Source organism: Ornithodoros turicata, chromosome 3, assembly GCF_037126465.1.
Source record: "Ornithodoros turicata isolate Travis chromosome 3, ASM3712646v1, whole genome shotgun sequence".
In the NCBI taxonomy this organism is placed as follows: Eukaryota; Metazoa; Arthropoda; class Arachnida; order Ixodida; family Argasidae; genus Ornithodoros; species Ornithodoros turicata.
In genome coordinates, this window is record NC_088203.1 from 83064195 (window position 1) to 83080786 (window position 16592).

Genomic DNA, 16592 nt, shown 5'->3' on the forward strand with positions numbered 1-16592 from the left:
GAAGCTGGCGAATAGAAACGAGCTTGGGAGCCCAAGTGACTTGTCGGGGCGGTCTGAGTCGGGTAGACAGCCGAGGAGGCGACGGTGGGGGAAGAGTAGTTGGAGTAGTGAGCGGACAGCTTGCCGTGGAGGGTGAGTCGTAGAGTAGCTCCACGGAGAAGGAGGGCGGCAACGGTGGTACAGCGTCGACGTATGCCGGTTTAAGCCGTTCTAAGCCGTTCTAAGGCAACAGTGTCCTCGCGGCCGTTCAGCTGAATGGTGTAAAAGTTGGGTGAACGGCGCAGCACGAGGTGAGGGCCTGTGTAGGGCGGTTGCAGGGGCTTCCGTACAGCGTCACAGCGCACAAAGACGTGTGTGCAGGAGGCGAGGTCGGGATGCTGGAAGGCCGAGGACACACGCGAGGGCCGAGATGTTGCTGGACGAAGGGCGGCCATAGTACGGCGGAGCCGCGAAACGTAGTCAGGTGGTGAGAGAGCAGTGCTGCCTGGCAACGGGCAAATGAGATCTCCGGGGAGGCGTAGGGACGTGCCGTATACCATCTCGGCGACGGAGCAGCCTATGTCAGGTTTGAAGGTGGAACGGATCCCCAGGAGCGCGAGCGGTATGACTTCTGGCCAGGGTGTTTCGGGAGCAGCCCGGAGGGCAACCTTGAGCTGTCGGTGGAAGCGCTCCACGAGGCCGTTTGACGCCGGGTGGTAGGCAGTCGTTCGAATCCGCTTGCAGCCCATAGTGTTGACGAGTCTAGAGAAGAGGGCGGACTCGAACTGGGGACCTCGGTCTGACGTGATGATAGACGGTACACCGAAGCGCGACACCCAGGTGTTCAAGAGGGCGGCTGCAACTGTGGATGCAGTGGCGTCGGGTACCGGTACAGCCTCGGGCCAACGGGTGAAGCGGTCAATGGTGGTGAAGATGTAACGATAGCCGGATGATATTGGGAGTGGTCCCACCAAGTCGATGTGGATGTGAGCGAAGCGGCTGTCTGGCGCGGGAAACTGAGAAGGATGGAGGCGGGTGTGCCTGTGAACCTTAGTCCGCTGACACGGAATGCAGGCTTGAACCCAGCGCTTGATGTCCTTGTTCATGAAGGGCCAGACGTAGCGCCGAGAAATGAGTTCTTGAGTTGCGCGTATGCCAGGATGGGACAATGAATGATAGGTCGAGAAGACTTCTCGTCGAAGTGCCGCCGGAACAAATGGGCGGGGTCGACCTTGTGACGTGTCGCACGCGACAGAATGTGTAGCGCCTGGCAGGTCGACATCCTCTATGGTTAAGGAAGACGAAGGGTCACTTCTGAAAGATGAGAGTTCTTGATCGGATGATTGGGCCTGGGCCAGTGCGTCGAGGAGCGAAGACTGACCGAGCGAGAGCTCGGGCTGAGCGAGGCAAGGCTATTTATTATTCGCGCCTTGATGTGATGGCGCTGGCAATGCCGCCACACGTCCTTTCCCATGCCGACTCTAGCTCGCGCCTTGAAGGAGTCGCGAGGGGGCTTGCTCTGCGGTTCTCGAATGCGGTAGCCGTCGTAATACCTGCCCTTCCAGCTCCGTCCCCTGGGTTTCATGCTGTCTCCCCCGCGGAGCTGGAATGTGCTGTGGGAGCTCTTCCTAACAGTGCTCCCGGTCCTGACGGGGTTAGTGCAGCGATGGTTAAGTACCTTTGGGCGAGGCATCGATCTGTATTGCTTAATATTGTGAATTTGTCCTTGGAGCACACATGGATCCCTCAGGTCTGGAGGCGGTCTCGAATTGTCGTCGTTCAGAAGGTGCCCTCCAGAGGTCCCTCTCTTGACAATATTAGGCCAATCGCAGTGACGTCAGTCCTTTGTAAGACTGTCGAGCGTATCATTCACCGCCGGCTATCGGCGTTTATAGAGTCCTCTGGTGTTCTCAACAAAACACAAATAGGTTTTCGCGAGCATTGCTCTATTTGGCCCACACCAGCCTCGAGTGCCAGATCCGTCTCGCCCGCGAGAGGGGATTTCTCTCTGGGCTGGTGGCTCTAGATATTGCAATAAAGCCTATGACAGCGTAGAGCATTCGGTGCTCATCCAGGAGTTAGTGAACGCTAACACTCCCCCTTACCTGATTGCTTGGGTCATGGCCTTCCTCTGTGATCGCTCGTTCTTCTGCTCTGCTGGTTCCTTAGTTTCTTCATCTTACCCCCAGAGTAGGGGTGTCCCCCAAGGATCGGTGCTCTCTCCCATATTATTCAATGTTTTGATGAGCTCCCTCCCATGTGATCCGAGCATTACAACTTTTACGTACGCAGACGACATTGCTTTCTTTGCTTCGGCGCCCTCATTGTCTGAGTTGTAGGCTAAGCTTCAAGCCTGCCTGGACACCCTGGCAGCCTGGATGAGCTCGATGCACCTTTCCCTGAATGTGGACAAGTCGGCCATGCTGGTGTTCCCGTTGAACACTCCGGTCACCATCGACTTGCAAGTTGGCCTGCAATCGGTCTGTCGAGTTAAGCAGCTCAAGTATTTGGGGATGTGGTACGACGACTCGCTGAGCTGGCGTCATCACATAGATCACTTGTGTCTAAAGGCAACGAAGGCAATCGGCGTCCTCCACCGGTGCTCTAGCCCCCGTGTCGGCATGCGTAGGGATGCCCTGCTCTACGTGTACTGTTCTTACGTGCGACCCATTTTGGAGTTTGGTGCAGTCCTTTTTTCATCCCTGCCTGACTGGCGACTAACCAAACTGTACATTTTGGAGCGGCAGGCCCTCCGCCTCTGCTTGGGCCTTCCCCAGTATTCGGCTAATGATGCACTTCTCCTTGAGGCCCGGTTGCCTTCCCTCAAGGCTCGGTTCCAGCTACTTACTGTGAGCATCTTCCTGTCTCAGCGCCAGAACCCCCTTGCGCTGTTAAATAATGCGGCTCTCATGGATGCTCGGCTGTGGTTAACTCGGCAGTGGCACCGTAGAAATACTCCGCAATTAGTTTTCGCCCAGCAAATCCTTCTGCCATTAAAGGTTTCGCTCTTGGATGTCCTCCCGCTTGGGGCCCCGCTGGACCCTCCTTCTGTGAGTGTCATTGACATCTTCCCTACGAGTGTTCGTCATGCTCCTTTGCGTACTCTGCAGACAGTGCTAACGAACCATGTTCATCAATTTCCGCTACATCTTGTGGTCGCAACTGACGCCTCTGTCTCAGAGGAGCGCTCTGGGGTCGGTATTTCTTCCCTCAGCTTGACTTCCAGTTCCCGGTGCGGCTCCCAGATTTCACCCCTCCATTTCATAGCGAGTTCCTCGCCATGGTTCTAGCTCTGAAAAGGGTCCCGCCCACCTGGGAAAGGGTGCTCTTGCTTTCAGACTCACTCTCAGTCGTTTCCGCTTTGGCGACCCCTTCCCAGAACTTGCTCTCCATTCTGCTTACGCTCGTTCCCTCGCATATACGCGATATCATCATTACGTGGGTTCCTGGTCACCGTGGGCTTGCTGTAAACGAGACCGCTGACTCCCTCGCAAAAATGCCCCTCTCTGGGGCGGTTATTGGCCTGCTGCCTCCCCTTGCACATGTTTGTGTCGCCAGATACAAACAGTTTGTACGGCTATCCTCTGGCCCCATTTTGCGCCCTGCGTACGCCCATCTGTGCTACTCGTGGAAGCCAAATTCCTGTCTTTCTCGGCAGTCAGAGGTCTCGCCGACGCGCGCTCGCTGCCTCGCCCTCCGCCTCAACTTCTATCTTCACCGAGCCGGCCGCTCTTCATCCCCCGCGTGTCCCCACTGTGGCCAGGACGAGACGGTGGAGCACTTCCTCATGCACTGCAGCTTTTACGCTAGGCTTCGAGAGACCCATATAAGTCTCCCTCTCTGTCTGCTGGGGGTTCCCGTGTCCCTATCAGCCCTCCTTTCGTTTGGAGCCTCCAGCACTTCCAGCTGGGATAGGTCGGTAGCGGTTGGGCTTGGGTATTTCGTTTCTCGCTCGCGCCGCTTCTAAGCCCACCTTTGCATCATCCCACCTTTGCATCCACAATCACCCACTGAGTGTTAACACGTGCACGCCGAAGTAGCTCATTAGGTTTGAGAAATTCCGGTGGCTCCCTCGCACGAGGCGAGTCACAAGCAGCAAAAGTCTGAAAAGGGTGGCCGAAGGTTACAATGGAATCTGGTTGCTTTGGATTACCCCAAGTATCACTTCGTGTCACACTTTCAGTGTAGAGTATCCAACTCTGCAAGCTCTTACTTACCTGGAATGGAAAGCTACGGTCAAGCACACAGCCATACATCTACAATGACTCTACATCTGACTTATGCAAATAACCACGACATGCACGATGCTTGCCCTTGTGCCATTGAACCAAAACAAGCGAACTTCAGCCCCTCCACCGCTTCAACCATCACATTCTCCACCAACCATCACTTTCTCCACCCAAATTGTCACCGTCAGCCATAGTACAGTTAGGCATCCTCATAGCCCTGGCCGATCTCCCTTGTGGCTAATGGCCATTCTCCGTGGGACGAAGAAGAAGAAGAAGACGTGGAATACTATCGCTCTGAGATTATCATTTATTTTCTACATTTAGGTGACGTTTTTCTAAGATCGTCTTGTAGCTAAGTGCCTTTCTGGCAAGGTAATTCCACCAGCCGGTACTACTGCTCAGCCGGCTCTGCTGTTGTGGCCCCAGCGATGGCAAACAACAGCCAGGCCGCTCTGCGCGTAGGAAGATTTTCCTCGAACGAAGATGTGCGCTATTTCTCATCAATGCGAGAACGCTCACGGAGCCCCCGAAGCCCTCCTGTCCAAAGGGGTGAGACCTTTGGCTCGACTAACGAGACCGAGATGTGCCAGCTGTCCACTGACAACTGCCCTGTCCTCCAAAGAGACGTGACCTTGGTCTCGACCAGTGAGACCGAAGTGTGTCACCATTTCAACGAACAAACGACGGTTGTGCACACCCAGGCACTCGAACTGCAAAATACCAAGCAACAAATGAAGGACGACGACGACGACGGCTTCATCACAGTCATCTACAAAAAGTCACGCAAAGCTGATATTCCTGTGATTCTGCAACCCGTGAATCCCGACGAGACCCTGGTAAAACGTCCACCCGGACATTGTCCCCGCTGAAGTGCTGCGCGCTACACAGGAAAAGATAAAAGACCACCGCTTTTCTAGAGACAGTGGTCTCACCATCACAGTTGGCACTCTACAAGCAGCCAAGGCCCTCTTGCAGATCAAGTGCGTTGGGAGCGTTGTTGTCACTCCACGAATCCCCGACTCATATGCTCGCAAAGCGCCCTACACCGATGACCAAGTGCTTGCTTTTCTCCGTCCCTGCGGAGTCATTGAGGCCCGTCGACAGAAGCGAGTGCACAAGAAACCTAATGGGGAAACTAAAGTAGCCATGACCGACAACGTGATCCTGACGTTCAAAAGTGATATGCCCATGCCCGAGCAAGTAGCTCTCGGGTTCAATAAGTATCCTGTGAAAGAGTTTTTCACCCCGACTCAATGCTTCAGGTGTCAGCGTTTCGGGCACTTGGCCCGAAACTGCCGAGGCCCTGAAAGATGCCGTGCGTGCAGCGGCCATCACTCTGTTAAAGACTGCCCAACAAAAGATGAACCACACTGTGCCAACTGTAGGGGTCCGCATCCGGCTACCTACGGGAGATGCCCCAGGCGAAAAACCGCGCTGGCAGCGGTGACACGCGACGCCTGCGTGGACAAGCTCACGTGCAGCGGGCCCATCAACCCTGCTATGGTGAAACCGCAACCAAAGCCGCCACTGAAGCCACCGCCTATTCCACCACGGACTCACAAGGCGTTCCCGCTCCTCCCTGCCACTGCGAAGCAAGGATCTGCACTGAATAGGAAGCCCACGTCTGTGGCATCCCCGATCAAGCCAGCCTGTCTGAAAAAAACTGGCGGAAGAAACCTGCTCATTACTCGAACAGGGTGCGGGACATCCAGCTGAGTCAATCGTCAGGCCCAAGAGTGCCACCTCCCTTACCCCCGAGAAACCTCCATCAACGAAAGTCAAATTTTCCGGAAGGGGTACAACTTCAGGCATCACCACTGCCGCAGGGCATGCAACTTGTGCTGGCCATCTTACCCCTGCTGCTGGCGACTTTTAGAGCCATGATTGCCGCCATCCCTAACGCTCGTGAGATTCCCGAAGTGCGTGAGGTTATGGCACCCGAACCGACCCTTTCTAGCCTGCTGTCCAGCTTGAATTATGGTCAGTAGTTCTCAGCGGTATAAACAAACCACAGTGTTCCAATGGAACTGCTGCTGGATACACAGCAAGATAGCCGACTTCACGGAATTTGCCTGGTTTCCCCATTATGTGTATCTGCGAGGGACGCTTTCCCGCTTCTTTTTCTTTACCAGACTATAATACTTCCGAATCCAAGCGACCGACTGGCCCCAGCAGAGCTGCACTGCTTGTGAAATGCTCTACCCCTCATAGTGCACTCTCCCCTACCAGCACCGACAGCGCCGAATTATGCGCGGCACTAGTCCGCATTGCGAACAAGCACATCACAGTTGTGAGTGTGTACATCGAACCCAGGACCAGCATTGATATGGATGTCTCTGCAACGGAAATACGCAAACTTCCGGAGCTGTACGTCCTTTGCTGGGATTTTAAGTCATAATATCATCTGGGGAAATACGGCGACCGATAGACGGTGACAACAAATTGAAGATTTCATTGACGAATTGCAACTCTGTGTGGTGAACGATTTCCAGCCCACATACGTGCGTACAGACTCCTTGCTCGACTTGTGCCTTATTTCGCGATCGCTTATGAGTATCACGAGCTGCGTCACGGACGTCGAGTCTCATGGACGTGATCACCTGCCACTATTGACAACCATCCTTCGCACAGTCGGGCAGAAGCAGAAGCACACTGTGTTCAAAACCAACTGGGGCAGCTTTAAAGGGGCCGTGGAATCAGCAACTTACGATTTCACTAACGTTATGGACTTCACGCGCATTATTCAGCAACGGCTCACGGACACTATCGAGGCCTTCAGTGTCCCTGTCGATGTACCGCACGTGAACGGTGAATACGAACGACTGCGAGCGCTGCGTCGACGAGGCGAGAGACGAGCGCGGAAAACCAAGTCACCATCGGATATTCGCGAAGCAAGGACAGTCAAAAAGAAAATCACGCAGCTCTTTGAAGAGCTGCGAATGAAAGACTGGAAAGATTTTTGTAACAGCCTCGGCAAGAACGGTGCAACCAAAAAGTTATTCGATCGCATCAAACAGCGAACCACGAAGCCAACGCAGGACCACCCTTTCACTGCATTGTCGCACGGCACGGCCCGCTCAGAATTAGATTTGGCCGAAGAATATTGCACGAAACTTGCGGAAAACAATACACAGACACCGGCAGCGACTCGATGTGTCACGTCTGAGACAGAGGAAAGTCCCATGGATGACGAGTTTACCATGTCTGAGCTGTTGAGAGCCCTTAATTCGTGCCCTCTCCAGTCCTCACCCGGCCCAGACGGTATCACATACGAAGTTTTGCGAAATCTTAGTAACAGTGCCATGACCAAGCTGTTGGAATACTACAACTTCATTTGGGCTACAGGCGTCATCCCTCCCGAATGGAAAATTTCAGAAATCAAACCACTCCTCAAACCCGGGAAGGACCCGAACAGCCTCGACTCTTTCAGGCCCGTGGCCCTCAGCAGCTGCATGGGCAAGGTCTTAGAAAAGATGGTTTACCTACGTCTGGAGTGGTTCCTAGAAAGGCAGAAGTTATTCCCCCACTGTATGACAGGATTCCGCAAGCACCGTAGCACTATTGACTCGGTCCTCGACCTGGTTACCTGCGTTGAGCAAAACAAACACGATGCGCAGTTCAACGCAGCCGTGTTTCTTGACATCAGCAAGGCGTTCAGCACAGTACTACACCACGCACTCCTCTCTGAGCTGATGAATTCCGGTGTGAAAGGGAAGCTCTTGCGCTATCTCAAGAATTACCTAAGCGATCGATTTATTTTCATGGATACCCCGAACGGACCCAGCAGCAAACCTATGATCACTAAGGGGGTTCCCCAAGGTGGCGTTCTGAGCCCGCTGCTTTTCAATTTCGTGATGCACAGACTACCATCCTTGATGCCGGAAAACACACGAATATCAATATTCGCCGATGATGTCTGCGTGTGGACATCTCACACAAACCGTCGGTGGCTGTCGCGTCGCCTCCAAAATGCTGTGACCACAATCGCTGACAATCTCTGCGAGCGTGGCTTGTCCCTCTCCCCAACAAAGACTGTGTTTCTCCCGTTCACCAGACGGTCTTACGAGTACTTTCCCATCCTGATTGACGACCAGCCAGTTCCTATTGTGCGCGACCACAAGTTCCTGGGTGTGCACCTGGACAGGCAGTTCACTCGGTTCAAACAGGTGGAAGCTATCGGACGAAAGGTATGTCTGCCTCTCAATGCAATGCGTGAATCGGCCGGACTTACCTGGGTGCCCCAGAGCAAGATCCTGAAACAACTCTACACGTCTTTGGTACTACCACATATCCTGTACAGCCTCCCGGTCCTCCACAGCCTCTGCAACACTAACAGAGACAAGCTGGAATGCCTTCACGCCCCCGTAAAATCCCGATTAAAATCATACTCGGCGTCCCAAGGAGTACTCCGCAAGCAGCTGCACTAGAGGAAGCCAACCAACCTACACTGCATGTGCTCCAAACAAATGAGGTGATCAAAGTGCACCTGCGCCACCAAGCGCGTCACACGGCTCACCCCCCGGCATACTTAGATGTAACCCGACCTAGCTCTGGCTTTGGCACAGTAGTCAGAAACCTCCAGCAACACATCCCAACTGGATACGAGGAAGACAGGCAGCCAAACACGCCTCATTGGAGAGAGCCAGTGCCACCTCCAGCATGCACCACTATCCCTGGCATTACCAAAAAGAGCAACATGCCTCCTGAAGTTGTTAGGCAGCTTGCGCTGGACGTTGTAACAGAGCTAGGGGAGCGTAATACCCCCGTGTATACTGACGGTTCCGTGTCTGTGGATGGGGCACTCTCGGCCGTCTATGATCCCCGTAATGCCGAAACCTTACAGAGCAAGCTAAGCCACAAGACTTCGTCCGCGGAACTTCACGGGATATTCTCGGCGCTGAAGCACATGGCGACTCACCGGCCGCAAACGTGGGTTCTTTTTACTGACTCCCGATCTGCCATACAAACACTAGAGTGAAACAAGGAGGCCACCAATGACGCCATGCGGAGCAAAGTTACCAAGACATACGGTAAACTCAGACGAGACGGACATCAGGTATCCATCCAGTGGATCTCCAGCCACTGCAAGATTCCTGGAAACGAGAAGGCGGACGAGGCTGAAAGAGAAGCCCACTACCTGACATGCAGAGAAAACATACCACTGACCAAAGACGACATCAAAAGGGCAGCAAAGCGAACGGCAGATGTGGAGATGAAGAAGCTCCTGGCCAATCTACACTGGAGGCACTCCAGGCTTGTCGCCCTCGATGGTCCATATAACTACACAGGCTGTAGATACATCAGCCGAACTAACGCAGCACTCATTCATCGACTCCGACTTGGTACTGCTTTCACACGAGCTTATAGATATAAGCTAAACATGACCGACGTCCCTACATGTAGACAATGCCACACAAGCGAAGACATCCATATACTACTGCACTGCACGAAATATGAGGACGAGAGAAAGATACTCGAAAAGCGTCTCTTTACACTGGACAGCCGGCCACTTACCATTGCAAAGATTCTGGGCGCATGGTCTATAGACGACAATTGCCGCAAGGCGGCAGGCTACCTGCTCCAATTTCTCAAGGCCGCAAGTCTGCGGGACCTGTGACACGTGCTTCCGCGCATCTTCATTTCCCTGTGTGTTTTTTTTTTGTGTGTGTGTGTGTGAGCGTGTGTGATTTTTTCTTTTTCTTTGTCCGGGTGAACCTTTCTTCTTCTTCTTTTTTTTTTTGAAGAGTAGCAAGCCAAATATTGGCTGACCTCTCTCAACACTTAAAAACAACAACAACAACCTCTGTCGACATTACTCACGGCGATATCTTCTTCGAGTAGAAAGTCATCTCCTGGCCCGGACGGTATCACCTACGCTGCTATTAGGAACCTGAACACTCTGTCCCTCAAGGCTGTGTTAGCCACATGTACAACCATTCGTGGAGAAGCGGACAGGTACCTTTGGAGTGGAAAGTAGGTCAGGTGGTGCCGCTGATGAAACCAGGAAAACACCCGTCTCGGCTGTCTTCATTTCGCCCGGTTACCGTCACCAGTTGTTTGGGCAAAGTCATGGACCGAATGGTCCTACGGAGACTAGAGTAGTGGCTTGAGGGCCATGGATTCTTTCCACAGGAGCAGAGCGGCTTTCGCCGTTACCGTAACTCAATTGACTCTGTCGTTGACCTCCTCACAGCTGTGCAAGTTGGTAAACAGCGCAGGAAGATTTCCGTCGCCGTTTTTCTTGATGTCAAAAGGGCGTATAACACTGTCAGTCACGTATCCATCTTGCATGATCTGTACCAAGCCGGCCTCTCGCGTCGTACTCTCCGTTGGCTTAAGGACTTTCTCCAACAACGACCCGTCTTCGCCCGCACAACACAAGGCGACACCGATTTGTTCCCGGTTCCTGAGGGTGTTCCACAAGGAAGCGTCCTGAGCCCGCTCTTATTTAATGTTGTAATGACGGGCATTAAGGGTTGCATTCGAAGTAAGGTCAACTTGTCCCTTTACGCCGACGACATATGCGTCTGGTCCACTGGTACATCTCGCCCTGCCATTCTACAACGCCTCCAGGCTACACTGGACGACATTCACACTTACCTGCTCCGAGAAGGGATAGAAATATCCGCGGAGAAAAGTGCGGCACTCGCCTTCTTCCGCAAATCCATTCAGCGATGCCGTCTGCACATTGGGGACAGGCCACTTATAAATGTCCAGCATCACAAATTCCTCGGCATGACTCTAACCACTAGCCTTTCTTGGAAACCTCACATCGATGGCATGGAGAAGAAAGTTCAGCGCTTGACCGCTGTCATACGTCACTTCGTTGGAATGAGGTGGGGGCGCGATGAGAAGGACCTTCTGATGCTGCATAATGCCTTGATTCAGGCCACAGTCGCCTACAGTCTGCCTGTGCGTCACGATCTCCCCAGTACCTTAGCATAGAGAATCTGCTGGAATCGCTGGCACGGAGCCTACGGGTGTGCCACGGTGTCCCCCGCGGGGCCGACACGGTTAGTGGTTGCGGAAGCCCGTGACATCCCTTCTGAAGTTCTGAAGTTATCCGAAACAAGAAGATACGAAGGCAGAAAAAATAGGCGATGTCAAGTTGCCGGTGGTGAGTAAATCAAAGAGTGATATTAAACGGTAGGCACAACTTATTTATTTACACATGGTAAACAAGACTTTCGTGCACGGGACTGCACTTCTTCAGGTTACCTGAAGAAGTGCAGTCTCGTGCACGAAAGTCTTGTTTACCATGTGTAAATAAATAAGTTGTTCCTACCGTTTAATATCACTCTTTGATTTATTCGAAACACAGAAACTGTACGCCAGTATCTCCGCCCGATTGCACACCATCGCCACCACCCGCTCATCCGCAAACTTCGGGTAAGGCGAAGCACGCCTATCCACGGATGTATAATGGCATTTAAATCCCGTGTTCCGAAATTCGTGGTCAGCCCCGCGGCTCAAAGCACGGCCCCGTGGACACTTCCGTGGCCAAGCGTCACTGCCTCTGTCCCAGGGATCACGCACAACAAAAGAAAGTACCTCGACCTCGTACTACAGCAACTGACTATGGATTTCATCGGCACCGCATATGACGGGTTCCGCACTGTCTTCACGGATGGCTCCTCAACGAAAGCTTCGTCATCCTCATCTTTTGTGATACCCTCGATACCGCTCACCCTGGGCTGTCAGTTCCGTCGCACCTCTTCGACCTCAGCCGAGCAGTACGGAATCCTTCTGTTTTTACAATATTCGGCCAATTGCGACCCACGGCGATGTGTAGTCTGTGCGGCCTCCAAGACAGCTCTTCGATGCCTGAAAACCGTAGGTCTCCGCGGCTCACTGGCCACACTTGTGATAGATATTCTACGTCTACTGAAGTCCATAACTGCCCTCGACCACACCATCGCTTTTCAATGGATTCCCGGTCATTGTGGAATCTCTGGCAACCACGTTGCCGACGCTGCGGCTGGGGCCGCTCACCACCAGCGCAAGTGCGTCCCGATTGTCCTCCCAAGGGCGGACAGACGGTCCCTTCTTCGGGACTGTGCTGCCTCCTTATCCGTCGAACAATGGCGTCGGGATGTCCCTATCAGTACGATACTGGGAATGGTGGACCCAACATTCTCGTGCCGCTTCCCGTCATCTTTACCGCGCGTCATTAAGTCCCTCCTACATCGCTTACAGCTGAATGTTGCCTTTACGCCGTACTAGCGTTACAAGATAGGGTGTGCCAGTAGCCCCTTGCTCCCGGAGTGTTGTGTGCCAGTGACCGCGGACCATGTGATCATCGCATGTGCCACTTACAGGAAGGGGCGTCACTTGTTGGCAAACGACGTTGCGCGGATTGACAGTCGACCCCTTGACCTCAGACTCATTTTGGGACCACGGGACAAACGAAAGCACATGTCCGTCTTGCGACCCTTTATCAAATTTCTTGAAACTACCGCCTTGATCGACTCCCTCTAAGACCCCGTCAGCGTCGTCAGCATCATCATCATCACCATCCTCTCATTTTTCCCGATTAGCAATGGGGCAGCATTCTGCTCAATGAGCGGAAGACATCCCCATATCATCGTCATCATGTACCTCTCTCTCTCAGGGCTAGTTCCATCTCAAATCTACAATCCGGTACACTTGATAACTCGAACGGGAAAAAAATATATGTTGAAGCCATCGGTGAGTTAGGAGAAATAAACGCTTTCCGAATTCTCTGCGCTGCGCGGTTCAGGAAATAGGAGAGGAGGAAAAAACTGCCTCTCATAAGGCGACGTCGTCGCGAGCGGGTTTGAGCGTTCGCTACAAGGCCATTTCTTCTCGCATTATAGTAATTTCTTGATCTGCACTCTTAAAAATGAACTTCACCGCATAGCACGCTCCTAGCCAACCATCATCTCGAATGATATCGTTATCGGCCCTGATTTGTTGAAAACGGGAGGCGTACGCCATTTTTGTGACAATTATGAACCGCATAAGTGTCACAGAAAAGGCGTACGCCTACCACTTTGAACAAATCAGAGCACATAGCGATATCATTCGAGATAATGGTTGGCTAAGAGTGTGCTATGCGGTGAAGTTCATTTTTAAGAGTGTAGATAGCATGCGATGAATTTAGGAAAACGAGCACGTCAGGCTTAGCGGAATGAAGCAGCCAACGGAAGGCAACGCCTTCCACGACCAACGGATGACAGCTCCCGTGTGGTCGCGCTTTTTTGAGCGAGTCTTTGAGCGAATGCAGACACCCCAAGAAGAACGGCGCCCGTAGTGCCATCTGTTGGAATGGCCAGAAATTAGGGAAACCTGGAAATAGAGGTGTGCATGAAAGATAGAGGTGTGCGCCGCACGGCGCCGCCACGACGCTGAGCGGTTAATTTTTGCCCACACTAGCCGCCCGTTCGACCAATGGGCGCCGGTGTCAGGAGCGTGTTTTTAAATTTCCCTTTCGCATTCGTCGAGACTGGGAGGTACCCGGGTTCGAATCCCGGTGCCGGCTGTGCTGTCTGGGGTTTTTCCTGGGTTTTCCTCAGATGCTTTCAGACATATGTCGGCACAGTTCCTTTAGAAGTCGGCCCAGGACGCACATTCCCCCAGGGCGTGAGTCGTGACGTTGCCCACATACGTGAGGCCGACAACGGCAAGCCCTATCACCACCACCACCACCACCACCACCCTTTCGCATTCTAGAAAGCTACAGAGAGAAAGCAAAAATCTCATCATGCGTATTGTCATCAAGCAAGATAACTACCTACTCGCATCATACTCAGATTTTTTTATTTCTGTGCTAAAACGTTTTTATACATGCCGTTTTCACCGCTTCCGGTTTGGTGTCAAAACGACATGCGGTTTCACGGGTTTCACAGCAAACACACTCGATTGATACCGTTATCGCTTCTGATTTGAGGAGAGAAAGGGTCGTATAAGCTCTTTTGTGGCAATTCAAATTGCCACAAAAAGGCGTACGCCTCCCGTTCTCAACAAATCACGAAAGCGAAAGATATAATTCTGCACCGCGGCTGGTTCCGAGCTCCTTAGTCGCGGAAGGACCGGAAGTCTTCCTGGCTGGGCGATGTTTATGTTTACCCGAGAATGTCATGTATTGTGTCGTAACTTTGTCTCCTAGCAGGAGCTCCAGACTCTACGAACCGGACTTCACCGCATTGCACGCTGTGCACCAGCCATTGCCACGAATGATAGGGTTATCGCTTCTGATTCGAAGAAAGAGGGGGTGTACGCCTCCTTTTTTTGCAATGTGGATATATGATAATGACACAAAGAAGGGCGTACCCCCCTCTGTCTTCGAATCAGGAGCGATAACCCTATCATTCGTTGCAATGGTTGGCGCACAGCGTGCAATGCGGTGAAGTTCTCTTGTTAGAGTGCACGCACCATCTCGCGTTCTCCGCTCTCCACACCATGAAACGACCTTGGAGAAACAATGTGCCAGCTGTATGGCAGATTGCGTTCATTGTGACGTCATCCTTCTCAAAAGTAGAAATTAAATTTCAGCTACTTCCGCCTGACCCGGATAATGCTTTATTTATTTTCATTTTTTGCACAATACATTGTGAGACGGGCAGGTTGCATAAATTAGGCATGATTCTGAAGAAACAAAGCTCAGTGTAAAGTGAAACACACACACACAAAAAAAGAAAAAAAAAACGGTTCCCGCGAAACTCTAAGACGACCCATTCTTTGATGATCTATGTTATGTCAAATGGCCCTGTGATGCTTTTTTGTCGGGCCACCAAGATATAGTGTTGTACGTAAATACAGGAGGAGGTGGATGTCGGCGACGGCGCGGGAAAAAGAGAAGACTGGCGTAAGCCCGAACGACATTCAGTTCAGTAGTTCAGGATAAACCATCGAGACGTTGGCAATGGATCTCAAAGCGTCCCTATCTTTACGTAACCTTAATCGTGCCGAAACCCGGGAACCATCTGCACTAGAAATAACGCCACTGTCCCATTGTAAGCTCCGCTTCACGTGTCTCGATGAGTCGTTCGCAGAAGGTCCGTGCGGCATCCTTCGTCTGTACTAATGCGAATCACCACCAAATTGGAAGCTCTTTCCAGTGCAGATGATCCAGCCCCGGATGAAATTGACGACAAAGTTCATTTGCTCGGACGGAAGGCCCAGAAGTTGAAGGAGCTGGACTCTGTTATCTACAAGGGTCGTTTACGGTTGACCGAGTCTTCTACTTGTATAAGTACAATGGAAAATTCGGGAAGCACCAAGCTACGTCAGTTTTTCAAAGTACTCACCGTGCGCGTCTAGAAACCGCTGCCATTGCTATGGCAACTCTTTGATGCATTTGGCGTAGAAAGAAGTGGGCTGCTGTCGTAGCCACTGCAGTACATCTTTCTGCTGCGCTTCTTCTGTGTGGGACGTCTTTCTTCCAAGGCCCAAACAAATGGTAACAGCGTGGGGCTAAACCTGGACTCTAAAGGGCATGGGGCAAAACCTCCCAGCGCATTTCGGCCAGCGTTGCTGCCGTCAAATTCGCTGTGTGAGGCCGGGCATTGTCATGAAGAATAACCCTTCCGGACAACATCCCAGGCCTTTGCTCGCAAATTGCGTTTCGCACGGCACCCTTTATCAACGTGGAGTAGTACTGGGCATTCGTGTCCCCCTGCTCCAAGAAGTCCACATGGATGACACCCCGCATGTCACAGAGGACAAGTTTCCATGGATTTCCCAGCAGACGACTGCATCTTGTTTTTCTTTGGCGGTTGGGAAGCCTTATGACTGCAGTCGGCCAAACGTGTCCATGTGGTTCATGCGTCACCATATCCCATCATTCGCTGAGCTGTCTGCACGATTCGTAGAGTCTTCCCTTTGACGTCGTTTGTTCCCCATACTGTTCCTTTATGCTTTTCATTCAAAATACGAGTTTCTGTACCATAATGGGATACTGTGGGACCGTCAACCTTGAGTACGATATTGTGGGACCACTCCCATGTGTGAAGGTATTACCGATGCTTTTGATAAAACGTGTGGGCTTCTGCTCCATAATGGGATACTGTGGGACTGTCGATCTTGATTACACTATACTGGGACTAGATGCATGTATACGGATATTCTCCTCGCTTTCCATTAAAAACGCTGTTCCTTGCGATAGGATACTGCGGGTCCGTAAATCTGGATTACGATATTGTGGCACTATTTCCCTGTCTATAGTTATTACCCGACGACGACGAAGTGTTCTGACGTGCGCTTTCCTGCTCCGTAATTTTTCTGTCAATTCTTTCGCTCCTCCCTTTTCTGTTCCTGCTTTATCTCATCCAGGCCTGGCTTTCAGGAGGCCGAGCCTCGCTGCAAGGCGCGGGACGGCCTGTGCATCCACCCCGGGAATGGAGAGTGTTCGCAGCAACTGCA

The 16592-nt window shown here is 52.3% G+C and overlaps 2 protein-coding genes across 2 annotated transcripts; one reads left to right on the forward strand and one right to left on the reverse strand.

Annotated features, from left to right (window-relative positions):
• Positions 1 to 200: 200 nt before the first annotated feature.
• LOC135389716 (uncharacterized) lies at positions 201 to 728 on the reverse strand. Its single transcript, XM_064619748.1, has one exon. It carries the CDS (start codon positions 726 to 728, stop codon positions 201 to 203), a length of 528 nt encoding a protein of 175 aa, XP_064475818.1.
• Positions 729 to 9210: 8482 nt separating this feature from the next.
• On the forward strand, positions 9211 to 9825 carry LOC135389717 (uncharacterized). The gene has a single exon (XM_064619750.1). It carries the CDS (start codon positions 9211 to 9213, stop codon positions 9823 to 9825), a length of 615 nt encoding a protein of 204 aa, XP_064475820.1.
• The last annotated feature ends 6767 nt before the right edge of the window (positions 9826 to 16592 follow it).

What these genes read in the sequence shown, in the direction of transcription:
- LOC135389716 (XM_064619748.1), bottom strand. Translation starts at nt 728, where the DNA reads ATGGGCTGCAAGCGGATTCGAACGACTGCCTACCACCCGGCGTCAAAC.
- LOC135389717 (XM_064619750.1), top strand. Translation starts at nt 9,211, where the DNA reads ATGCGGAGCAAAGTTACCAAGACATACGGTAAACTCAGACGAGACGGA.